The sequence below is a fragment of the Macrobrachium nipponense genome, chromosome 8, assembly GCF_015104395.2.
Source record: "Macrobrachium nipponense isolate FS-2020 chromosome 8, ASM1510439v2, whole genome shotgun sequence".
Classification (NCBI taxonomy): domain Eukaryota; kingdom Metazoa; phylum Arthropoda; class Malacostraca; order Decapoda; family Palaemonidae; genus Macrobrachium; species Macrobrachium nipponense.
In genome coordinates, this window is record NC_087203.1 from 32,676,990 (window position 1) to 32,689,372 (window position 12,383).

Here is a 12,383-nt window from a genome sequence, read left to right on the forward strand (position 1 = left end):
CACTTCGAAAGATTCCACCAAGGATTATCCGCTCTGGCACTGACAGGATACAGACTGTCAGGAGTCTCGTCAGAGCGAAAAGTTTTTCGAGACAAGATGCAGAAGCTATCGCAAACTGCAGAAGAGATTCTTCTAACAGACTACACCAGTCTAAATTGGGAGTGTTTCGAAAATGGTGTAGACAGACTAAAGTCTCTTCTTCTGAAACATCTGTGAACGAAATACCTGATTTCCTTCTTTTCTTAAGGGACGTTAAGCGTTTAGCGCCTTCGACTATTAGGGGATACAGAGCAATGCTGGCTTCAGTTTTTAAACACAGAGGACTAGACCTATCCATGAGTAGTGATCTTTTCGATCTAATTAAATCGTTCAAGACTTCCAAATCGTCAAAGGGCTCGATAGCATGGAATCTCGATATAGTTCTTAAACGGCTTTCGGGTCCTCCCTTTGAACCATTACTTTCTTCGTCTATGAGGAATCTCACCAAGAAGACGTTATTTTTAGTTGCATTGGCATCAGCTAGACGAGTTAGCGAGCTACACGCGATGGACAAAAAAGTGGGATTTTCTCAAGGCGACTCAGTTTGCTCCGTGGAGCTCAATTTTCTCGCGAAAAACAAAAACCCTTCTAGTCCGTGGCCACGTAACTTTGTTCTCAAGAACCTGACAGACTTGATAGGCCAGGAAGAAGAAGAACGACTCTTATGGCCCGTGCAAGCATTAAGATATTACCTCCGCAGAACACAGAAGATTAGAGGTCAGTCGAATTGTTTGTGGTGCTCTGTTAAAAATCCCTCTCGTCCTCTCTCAAAAAACGCTGCTTCCCTTTTTCTGAGAGAATTAATTGTCGAAGCACATTCTCAAGCTAACGACGCAGTGTTTTCTTTACTGAGAGTGAAAGCGCACGAAGTTCAAGCGGTAGCGACTTCCCTCGCTTTTCGACACAACTTGTCGCTATCCGCTATCCTCCAAAGTACCTTTTGGAGGTCTAAATCTGTGTTTGCTATGCATTATTTGAAAGAAATCGAGACAGTGTATGAAGATTGTAAGTCTCTAGGTCCACTTTCGGTAGCTGGCATGGTGTTGGGAGAAACGACATAGGGGGTTGCTCCCTCTGTTAGCCTATGTTTCGCCTTGTACCAAGGTTGACGAGTTAAAGGGAAGTCTGGGGGTACAATGTACCTGGAGTACTCACCATTCATTTTAGTGTTAGTTTTGGTGGGTAAAGGTTTTTATTTCGGTGTAGGTGACAGTTTTTTCATGTTGGTTATTTCTGGTCTTAGCCCAGGGCAAGGGCAATATTTTGTTGTATCTTCGTTGAGTCAGCAGTGAACACCATGACTACGAGGATCTTCCACTCCATGTAGAGGCACCCATTGGTCATACTCCAAGCCTTCTACTATGTAAGATGAGTACCGACCAGAGGCAGTATTCTCCTGCAGTAGCTCTCTTACAAGGTAAGGTACAACAGGCACTAACAGTGCTTTTGGGTATACTTTATTTTCAAGAATCATATGTTATTTTTGAAGTAAAACTTACATCCACAGCCCCCCATCCTTGCAATGGGTAATCAGCTGTATAATTGTTTGGTAAGAAACTGCAATAAAAATGGAATTTTCATTATAACATGAAATTTTATTGCATACTTACCGAACAATTATTAATCAAAGCCCTCCCTCCTCCCCACAGGTGGATGGTTGGGCAGAACGAATTGATGTTACCTGGGCAATTGTACCTGTAGCTCCCTTGAGTGGAGGGAGATGATGTCACCTACATCAGTGATGGCGGCGCCACCACGGAAGTTTTGAATCTATTGTCTGCCATTTGTAGGGAACCTACAGCTGTATAATTATTCGGTAAGTATGCAATAAAATTTCATTTTACAATGAAGATTTCATATTTCCCTTGTTCTTGTTCTTTTGTACCACGGATGTTCTCCCTGTGATCATCCATTTGGGTTCATGGTGGTTTTTGTTCTGCTATTTGTGGTTGTAGGGGTGTAGGGCCTTGAAGTATTTGAGCCAGTATCCATGGACTTCATTGCATCCTGGGATTTTCATTTGGGCGTTTTCTTTATTTAGTGTCTGTTGTGATCTCATGAATTTTTGTTTTGTTCTCCCCATTTCTTCTGCCTTGACTAACTGGTGCCAGGTTGCATGTCTGTTGTGTGATACCAGAGTGCTCCATACGTTTTCCCAGTCTCTTACTTGTTTCAGCTTTAGGAATTGCCTGGTGGTTGTGTTCTTAGTTTGCTGTATAGTCTTTTCTGGTAGGTTCTGAAGAGTTTGTTCTGTTGGATCTTATGTGCCTTTGCTTTAGCCTCTGTTTTATCTCTTTATTGTGTTTAATACATTTTCTCCTGTACTTTGTATTTCTTGTTCAGTTTCTCCCTTGTTTTCTTTCTTCTTAGCCTCTTTTCTGCCATCTCTTTCAGTTTACTTAAGTCAGATCTCATCATCATGATTTGCTTTTCTAGATGCCTTTTACAAGGTGGTTGCTGCTCTGGTTTCTGTTGGGTTGGTTGTAATGGTGGTGGTGGTGTTTGTATTCCTACGAGTTCTGCTACTAGTCTTGCTCCTACATATGCCAGGTTATTTGTTTCTGTGATACTGGTATGTGTATTAGTCTCATTATTTGATGAACTTCACTTGTTTTCTCTCTAGTTTCTTTGTGTTGTAAGCTTTCATGGAGGAGGAATCTTTGTTCTTTCTGAATCTGGCTTCATCCATTGTATGATCTTTTCTGCCCATTCCAACCTCTCTGCTACACCTTTGGTGTTTCTTCCTGTGCCATTGTTGGATAGCTCATAATTCCTGTCATTTTCTGTGGTATCGTCTCTTAGTTCATCTTTTTGGTCGTCGTTGCTTGGTTTTATTTCTCTTTCTAGTTTCTCTCTATTGTGGAGAGCCAGTTCTTTTTCTTTATGTTCCTTACTTGGTCTGCCTTCTTCTGTTCTGTTTGAGGGGTGTTATTATGGAGGAGTAATGATGATAGTTTATATTTGACATGTCTCCAAGGGTGCATGAGAGAGAGAGAGAGAGAGAAAGATTGGTGGAAGAATAAATGGGAGTTGTTGAATGGCAGGCGTAAGCGTGCGTCTGTTGTGGCGCTTTTGTGTATATCAGTGGCAGAGTGTGCTAAAGGAGTCGAAAGCAGGAAGGCATTTGGTGAAGTCAAAGAGTTGGTTTTGGCATTAGTTATTCGTTAGTGGTCAGTTGATTTTGTGTTATTTGATTGATTTTTGGTGTTGTAAGGTTGTTGTGCGTGTGTCTGTCTGGTTGTGGTGAAGTTGAAGAGGTTGGTAGTGCATTTTGGTGTCTGTGAGTGGTGGTTGGGGCAGTGTTGGTGTTGGCTGGTTGTTGTGCTGCAGTAAGTCGTGAGGCTGTCATGTTCTTTCAGACTGTTGGTGTTCGTCTGCACAGTGATTTGTTGGGTTGTTAAGTTGTTGTGGGGTTGTGGGTCTTGGTTGGTTTGTGGGGTTGTGGGTCTCGGTTGGTTGGTTGTGTTTTGTTATTGGCGGTGGTTCTGTCTCGGCTAGCCTATATCCAGCGGACAGCACAGCCTAGCCCGGAGTATCTGGAGTTGTGTAAGTACATGCATGTGTTTGTGTGTGTTTTTTTTTTGTGTGTGTGTGTAGGTATGGGTCAGTTTTCCTGTTGTATTCTGTAGTGTAAAGAGGAAAGTGTGATTGAAGGTGAATTTGGTAGCCAGATAGATTAAGTTTATGGTGGTGTTGGGGGGGGGGCTGATTTGCCGATTGCTTTTAAACTTGTTATAATGCCACATTATGTTTTGGCGCCCGAACAGGGACTGTTGGTGCGGCAGCTGCGAGACGATTAGGGTATTGAGTTGTGTCATTGGTAGAGAAAGTTTGGATGGAAAGGGTGAAGGAGATAGAGAGGCTGAAGGAGGAACTGAGGTTGGTGAGGGAAGCTAAGGAAAGATTGGAAGTGGAGAATGAGAGGTTGAGGGTAGAGTGTGAGGAGCTGAAGAGTGAGTTAGAGGAAATGAGAAGAATGCTAAGGAGTGCAAAAGTGGAAATGAAAGAAGAGGTGAAAGGAGTGGAAGAGAGAATGGTTGAGAAAATGGACGAAAAATTTGGGGTAATGATGAATGCAGTGCAAGAGGTGATGCAGGAAATGATGAAGGGATTCATGGGAGAGGGAGCTGTAGGAGGTAGGCTTATGGGTCTTGTGACGGGCCAGGAGCAGTAAAGAAAGTGAAAGCGAGTGGATGAGACTACAAGTGACGAAGGTGATGTGGTTGTGATAAGTAAGGGCAAGAAGGGAAAGACACAGGTTAAGGATAAACCTAAGGACAAGAATAAGAAGGGGGTTGAGGAAAAGAAGAAGACTAAGGGAAAGAAGGCTATTAAGGATGACGGACAGGATAAGACTAGGACTGAATACATTGGGGAAAGGCCTGAGAGTGATTTAGATAGTGGTGAGTGGAAACAGGTAGGTAGAAAGAAGGGTAAGAAGAGTGTGATCAAGAGCATGGATGTTAGTATGGAAGTTGACTTGTTGTATTTGGATGAGGTTAAGAGGGATCAGAATGTGTTAGTAGTAAGAGTGAGCAGGAAGTACAAAAGGCTGAGTATATGAGGAATATGGTAGTAAGGACATCGGGGACTTTTTTAAGGAATATGAGAAGTATTGTGAGGCTAAGTATGGGGATAACAAGAGAGTCTGGGCAAGAGAATTGGGTAGCTTTTTGACAGGATTTTTGTTGAGTATGTGTGGGGTAATGATAAGTGTGGGGAATGTGCCTTATGAGAGTGTGAAAGCTAAGATTGTGGAGCAGGCAAAAAGGATAAAGAGTAATGTTAGATATAGGAGAAAACATGGTTTTGATGAGGTAAGAATTAATGTTGGTGAGTCGTTGTCGATGTATGTGTGCAAATAGAAACATTAGCCAGGAAAAAGTTTGGGGACAAAGGGATAAATGAGTGTAAAGAGTTAGTGAGGAGGTTGTTGGCGACTGTGCCCTAGTGTGTGACTTTGAAAATCTGAAACGTAAGGAGAAAACGCGATGGACGAATGAAAGGTTGACATGGAACGACATTGTGGAAATAGTAGAGGATTATGAGTTAGATAGGTGGATGAAAGAGAGTAGAAGTGTCAGTGTTAGGACTCAAGTAGCTGAGGTTATACCAAAGTTTAAGAGCTATAGGGAGGCAGTTTTAGAAGGGCCAAGGCAAATGGCAGAGTGAGTGGTTGACAGGAACGTTAAGAGCAAGTAATGTAAGTATGGTTAACCCTAAGAGAGATTGGAGTGCAAGTGTTGGAAGAGTAGGGTCAGTTAGTTGTGAACAAGAGCAGCAGTGTTACAGATGTGGAAAGCTAGGACACAAGAAGAATGAATGTCGTTGGGCATTGGGAGCATGCTTCGGGTGTGGGCAAACAGGGCATTTAGTGAGTGAGTGTAAGAAAGATAGGGATATTAAATGTTACAGGTGTGGGCAAGTATGGCATATAGCAAGTGGATGTCGAGGTACCCATATGAACGTGGTATGCGGCAACTGCGGAAAGAATGGGCATTATGCTAGGATGTGTAAGGAACAGCATGCGAAATGTGTTGAATGTGGAATGGAAGGTCACATGGCGAGTGTGTGTAAGCAAAGGACGATGAGTCAGGTTGGGAATTCGGGACACTAGGTGTTAAGGGGATTCAGTTGGGTGGGTCCTCTAGTATGCGACAGTATGTTCGAGAGAATGCAATGAGTGAGTGGTTGAGAGTGAATAAATGTGGGCAAATGGGTCTGGGAGATCGGCAGTTAGTGTTGGTTGAGTATGGAAGAAAGCGGAAGAAGGTAAGGAAAGGGAATTTAAGGGAGAAAAGTGAACTGCACGATAGAGGGGTTAGTGGTGGGGTGCAAACGGTTGATAAAGCGTGTGCTACGGATGACTTTGAGGTAATGAATGATACTTGTGGTGTATATGGGTTTGAGATGGCAGGGACAAATGAGACTTCAGTGAGAAGGAAAACTGAGTAGTAAGGAGGTAGTTGATAGGATGGATAAATCTTTGCAGGAGTTTGACAGAAGTATGGATGATCTGAGTGGTTTGGTGGCCGAAATAGGGGAGATGTTAGAACCAGAGTTAGAAGATAATGGTGAAGTAGTGAATGGGATTTGGGAGGATGGTAGTGAGGGAGATAATGGAAGTTTGAATGAAAGTGATTTGGAAGCAGTGAATGGCGATGTAACTGAAAGAATGTATGAGGGTCCTCAAACAAGATCCAGGGGGCCTGCATCCAAGCATCCTCGGGTGTTGCGAAAGGCAATTTAGTGTGGATGTTGCAAGTGTAAGAGACGTTGTCAAATGTATTGGGAGGTAATATGGAGGAGTAATGATGATATTTTATATTTGACAATGTCTCCAAGGGGTTGAGAGACGAGAGAGAGAGATTGGTGGAAAAATAAAATGGGAGTTGGGTTGGAAATGGTGGGCGTAAGCGTGCGTCTGTTGTGGTGCTCTTGTGTATATCAGTGACAGTGTGTGTTACGAGAGTAGAAAGCAGTATGGCGTTCGGTGAATTCAAAGTTGGTTTTGGCAGCAGTTATCCGTTGGTGGTCAGTTGATTTTGTGTTATTTGATTGATTTTTGTTGTTGTAAGGTTGGTAGTGCATTTCGGTGTCTGTGAGTGGTGGTTGGGGCAGTGTTGGTGTTGGCTGGTTGTTGTGCTGCAGTAAGTCGTGTGGTTGTCATGCTCTTTTGGGGCGTGGTGTTCGTCTGAACAGTGATTTGTTGGGTTAAGTTGTTGTGGGGTTGTGGGTCTCGGTTGGTGGTTGTGTTTGGTTATCGGCGGTGGTTCTGTCTTCTGGTTTGCCTTTGTAGCTCCATTCTCTGGTGGCTGATTACTGTCACTGTGGTAGTCAGTTGCTGTATGATGACCTCCAAGTACCTGACCATACTCTATGGCTATTGGGCTGTATACCTGGCTGCGGACAAAGCTCCTCTGTTGCCAGAGGTTCCATATATCCAGCGGACAGCACAGCTAGCCGGAGTATCTGGAGTTGTGTAAGTACATGTGTTTGTGTGTTTTTTTTTTCTGTTCTGTGTAGGTATGGGTTCAATTGTCCTGCTGTATTCTGTATGTAAAGAGAAAAGTGTGATTGAGGGTGAGAGTTTGGTAGCCAGATAGATTAAATCATTTTTGTATTATAAAAATGCATTTAGTCATGAAAATAAACATCAAAATACACTAATTAGTATTTTCGTCGGAAAATACAAAGAGAGAGAGAGAGAGAGAGAGAGAGAGAGAGAGAGAGAAACTATGGTTGTTATATCCCAGTCTAAGTAGAGTATAAATGGATTATTTAACGTGAAATAATGTTTCAATGATATTTTGCTGTTTTGTATTAAAGGATATGTAATACTGTTTGAGAATGCGTTCCTTATCCTGGACTATGGTTTACATACAGTTTAATAGCGTAAATTAATTTATGCGCCCTCCATCCGCTCAGAACTAGTTCTGCGTATGAGGTATCATTAAAAAGCATAAAAAACGCGTAACCTTGGAATTTGTTTGTAATCTAACAGAAACTTAGTTTTGTTAATTATGTATACTGGAAACAAGCAATGATTTTTTCATTATTTGAACTTTGGACTGTTATAAGCTGCGCATCCCAAGCTAGTGTATTCATTCGCTCAGAAACTAGTTCCGCATATGAGGCGTCACTAAAAAAAATTTAAAAAATAAGACTAAAAAGTGTCAAAAATCATCATAACCTCAAAATTTTTGTTGTATCTAACCAAAAACTTATTTTTATTAATATACTTTGCTAAACTATAAAGGATTCTTATCATAGTATGCGTTTTTAAAAGTGTCGTTAACTCAGAGCGTCGGAAGCGTCAGCGTCGTAACCTCGGAACAAGCGTCGTAACCCAGGGCGGATTTTTTCAATGAATATTTAAGAAAAAGTGTCGTAACCTCGGAACGTCGTAAGCCGGAGCCGTCGTAACCCGGGGACCGCCTGTATTGAGTTTTATCCAGAGCATTATGAATATACTTTTGATTTATACAATTGATTTGGATAAAATCCAACAAAGGACATTATATACTGAAGGTACTTAAGTAGTTTGTACAGCAAACCTGGCATGTTGTTGCTCCCTTCTCCATTATTTTCCTCACTTCTGGGAGAGCTAGGTGTTTGAGAGAGTCAGATGAAGGACAAGACGATTGGAGAGAGGAGGAGTGAAGTCAAAAGGAAGTAGATATCCTACCTGAAGGACATCTACCATCTAAGTTCTACCTCGAATGTCTGTCTTGTAGCCCAATGCTCGCCATGCATCCTCTTTCTCCTATCTTCCTTCCTCTTCCAGTGGACAGAGGAATGATGAAAATGCTGTCACATGCTGGGCTGGCATGCATGCAGGTGATCTAGATGACTGAGTATCCTCTCTATAATCTAGTTTTACAGTGAGCCCTCTGTATTTGCAGATTTCTCTCTGGAACATATACCCCCATTATTCCCATATTACCCTGCGGAAAATTCGCCTATTCTAAGTTTTTTCTATGAGAAATAACCACAAATTGTGGCTCTTTTTTTCATTAATTTCATCATAAAATGCACCTTTTGTGTAACTCTCGCCCAGGCGGTTAAAGGAAAAGACTGGCGTAGATGAGCAGTCCTTGACCACTCTTCACCCGATCTACGCATGTGTTGCCAGATATCACAAGATTCCTTGCTTTCATCTGCTTTTTAACCAGTCCAGCCATGGCGCTATAAATTATCTTATTGGTAAGACCTCAGGTTTGTAGCTATGAAAAAATACAAATTGCCTTAGAAAATTTCTCATGTTGTAAACATTTTTAGTGGGTTTTTCTTGAGTTTTACCTATCAAAATAGTTAGTTTTAAACATTTTTGAACGGGTTTCAACTATTCATGGGGGTTCTGGTACCTATCCCCGCAAATAGGTGGGGAACACTGTATTTGGATTAGCACATGCAAATCCTTCCTAATGTCTAGCAAGAGGAAAGAGGGACTGCCTATGAGCAAGCCAGCTTTGCAGTCTCTGACACCGTAGACTCATCCAAACCTTTTTGAATCAGGGCTATTACTTCCCTTAAATTTGAAATGCCCAGAGGTCTGACGATTGAACGTCTCTCGTTCAATAGATCAGAGGTATGGTCGCCTTCATTTGCTCTCTCATGACCAGGAAGAGAGTACCCAGGTGAGCTGAACTACCAGTCAGTTCAGAGATTTACGTGCTTAAATTCTCCCTCCAAAAGTAAGTCTCCTGTACCACTGCAACTCCATTTTGTTACTGTCTAAAGCATTGATTGGCTGAAAATGCCCTAATGCTTGGCTTTAGAGCCAAGTTTTTATAAATCAAATCAAATACAGTGTTTGGAATAATTCCATACATATTTTGTTTGAAAGTTATGAGATATATTAATTTTCTTTAGTAGCTTGAATTATCCATCAAGTTCCCTATCATTTTTTAAATGAATGTTGGGCATTTATTACTCTTAATTTTCATGGGTTTTATTTTCCAGAACTATAGCTGAACTTGGAGAGGAGTTGGAAGGGTTTCAGACGAAGGCAGAGGAGTTAAAGGACAGTTATCACAAGATAATTAGAAGTCACCAGCAAGTTAAGTGTTCAAAAAAGAAGGTCGAGCAAGAACAAGAAAATGTTAATATGCTGCAAAGCAGAAGGTCAACCCTGGAGATGAAAATCAAAGAAACTACAACAAAGTTAGTGGAAAATAAGGAGCGATTGCAAAAGCAGGTAATTAAATTTTTAATATAAACCTTTTTCTGGTCTGTAAGCTTGCAAGATGTATAATTGGAGTATGGGTTTCAGACAAAGACAAGGCATTGCAACCTACAGTCTCATTCAGGGCCATAATTAAATGTGAAATGAATAACGAAATGGATAGAATGAGGTCAAAATTTGAAGAATATTAAAAAAAATGCAAGGACTAAGAATTAACATAACTAACTGAAAATGTTGACAATTAAATAGAGGTCAAAATCAACAAATCTTGTAAAACAAATCAGTATTTAACATTTTAGTTTTTCTACTGGAATATAAATCATCACAAAGTAGATCAGGCGTTGACCTTTGTAACAAGGTAGTTAACTGGTAGTTAAGGGAGATGTGAGTGAGGGGAATACTAGTTGTATTTGCTTTTGACATCAGACAGAGAGGACACACACCCACTCTCTGTGTGTCATTGTTGGACTAGGTGAGGATCTTGTCACCCTTGTTTCTTTGCAGTTGTATATGCATTTTGGTACTGTGTACTTTCTGATAGCAAATTGTGCCACCTTGTCTTGTTTCATTACAGATAAAAAACATGACTATTGCTGGTGTAGGGAAACTCAGGCAGTCACACTGTCACTTCAGGTCTCCAATATCAGCAGACCCACCCAAGTAATGCTTAATTGTTCATATAAGAAACAAACCTTCCTTAACATTAGGACAAATAACTTAGCACCAGCTGGAAACCATTAGTTAAAAAATTGTGTACACAAGGGACTATTCGCATCTGTACTTGGTCACGAGTAACGTGGAGCCACCCACATACCCCTCTTTAACCCGTGGTCTGTAAGCTTGCAAGATGTATAATTGGAGTATGGGTTTCAGACAAAGACAAGGCATTGCAACCTACAGTCTCATTCAGGGCCATAATTAAATGTGAAATGAATAACGAAATGGATAGAATGAGGTCAAAATTTGAAGAATATTAAAAAAAATGCAAGGACTAAGAATTAACATAACTAACTGAAAATGTTGACAATTAAATAGAGGTCAAAATCAAATCTTGTAAAACAAATCAGTATTTAACATTTTAGTTTTTCTACTGGAATATAAATCATCACAAAGTAGATCAGGCGTTGACCTTTGTAACAAGGTAGTTAACTGGTAGTTAAGGGAGATGTGAGTGAGGGGAATACTAGTTGTATTTGCTTTTGACATCAGACAGAGAGGACACACACCCACTCTCTGTGTGTCATTGTTGGACTAGGTGAGGATCTTGTCACCCTTGTTTCTTTGCAGGTTGTATATGCATTTTGGTACTGTGTACTTTCTGATAGCAAATTGTGCCACCTTGTCTTGTTTCATTACAGATAAAAAACATGACTATTGCTGGTGTAGGGAAACTCAGGCAGTCACACTGTCACTTCAGGTCTCCAATATCAGCAGACCCACCCAAGTAATGCTTAATTGTTCATATAAGAAACAAACCTTCCTTAACATTAGGACAAATAACTTAGCACCAGCTGGAAACCATTAGTTAAAAAATTGTGTACACAAGGGACTATTCGCATCTGTACTTGGTCACGAGTAACGTGGAGCCACCCACATACCCCTCTTTAACCCGTGATCCTGTTAGTTATTTTCTTACCGCCTTTAAGAGTGGACGTGCTTTGCTTCTGTCCTTTAAAGCGGTTTCGTTTGTCCTGTTACTTTGAATCTGTTGCGTGTGGATTTCCGGGCGCTATTGTGAACATGGAGCCTTCTCATGCTTCGAGATTTTCTGAATATCACAAGAAGCCGATAAATGCCCGGATGTTATCTTCAACATTTTTGACATCGGAATACACACATCGTGTAGTAGGTCGTAGATGCAGAAACTCTTCAGATACAGTTAATTTGCTGCCTGTACTTTGGATTTTCACTTATATCATATGACTTGCCTATGAATCCAAAGCTTGGATTTATCAGGATGTGCTTTGGGAAGTAAATTTGACTAATTGTGCTCCTTTCCTTGAGGGGAGGGGTGTGCAACGCTATCTTGTTTTCGTTCCAGATACGCAAGAATTTTATTTGATCTTTTTCCTTCCGCACTTATCTTTCCACCTTGAAATGTAACAAACCCTTTATTACCATTTTGCCAGGGGATGAGGATGTTGTGGCTAGATTGACAAAGCGACAGTATAGTGAAGGGCAGAGAATGTCGGATGAAAATATGTAAGGCTATTCAGACAAATTTTTCCTTTGTACTAATTTATTCAAGAACTACTACACAACCAAACAATGGAATTTTGGTCACTTTACACTCAAGGTTACCAAAATCAGAGCAAATGAAAAATACAATATGTACAGTTCCTTCCAGGAATTTCAATACAGCTACCTTCTCCCAATAGTTCCTATGGTATATGATGTTACAGTAACACTGAAGGTCTTTTTTTACCTTTTCTCACATGAATGCGTCTGCATATTGTAACAGCAGGCTTGATTGGCTGGAGCAAATTATGTCATGTTTCTTTGTGTTTTCTTTATTTATATAAATCTTCACTTGTGTTTTCTTTATTTATATAAATATAATGGGCCCGTGATAATGTGGATACTATACCAAGAAATGTGCTACAGAAATATAAAAAATGAAGTTATTTTACACTAGCTCTAAATTAATGGGCAAAGT

The 12,383-nt window shown here is 40.7% G+C and overlaps 1 protein-coding gene across 1 annotated transcript in view; it reads left to right on the top strand.

The window, feature by feature from the left end:
• LOC135222649 (rho-associated protein kinase 1-like) overlaps positions 1-10,435 on the top strand; it is a 298,624-nt gene extending 288,189 nt beyond the window's left edge. The window contains exons 4-5 of the mRNA XM_064260790.1: positions 9,505-9,739; positions 10,302-10,435. Coding sequence (XP_064116860.1) covers positions 9,505-9,739; positions 10,302-10,391 — 325 coding nt within the window. The 3' untranslated portion in view covers positions 10,392-10,435. The remainder of the gene's footprint in view (positions 1-9,504; positions 9,740-10,301) is intronic.
• Positions 10,436-12,383: the final 1,948 nt, after the last annotated feature.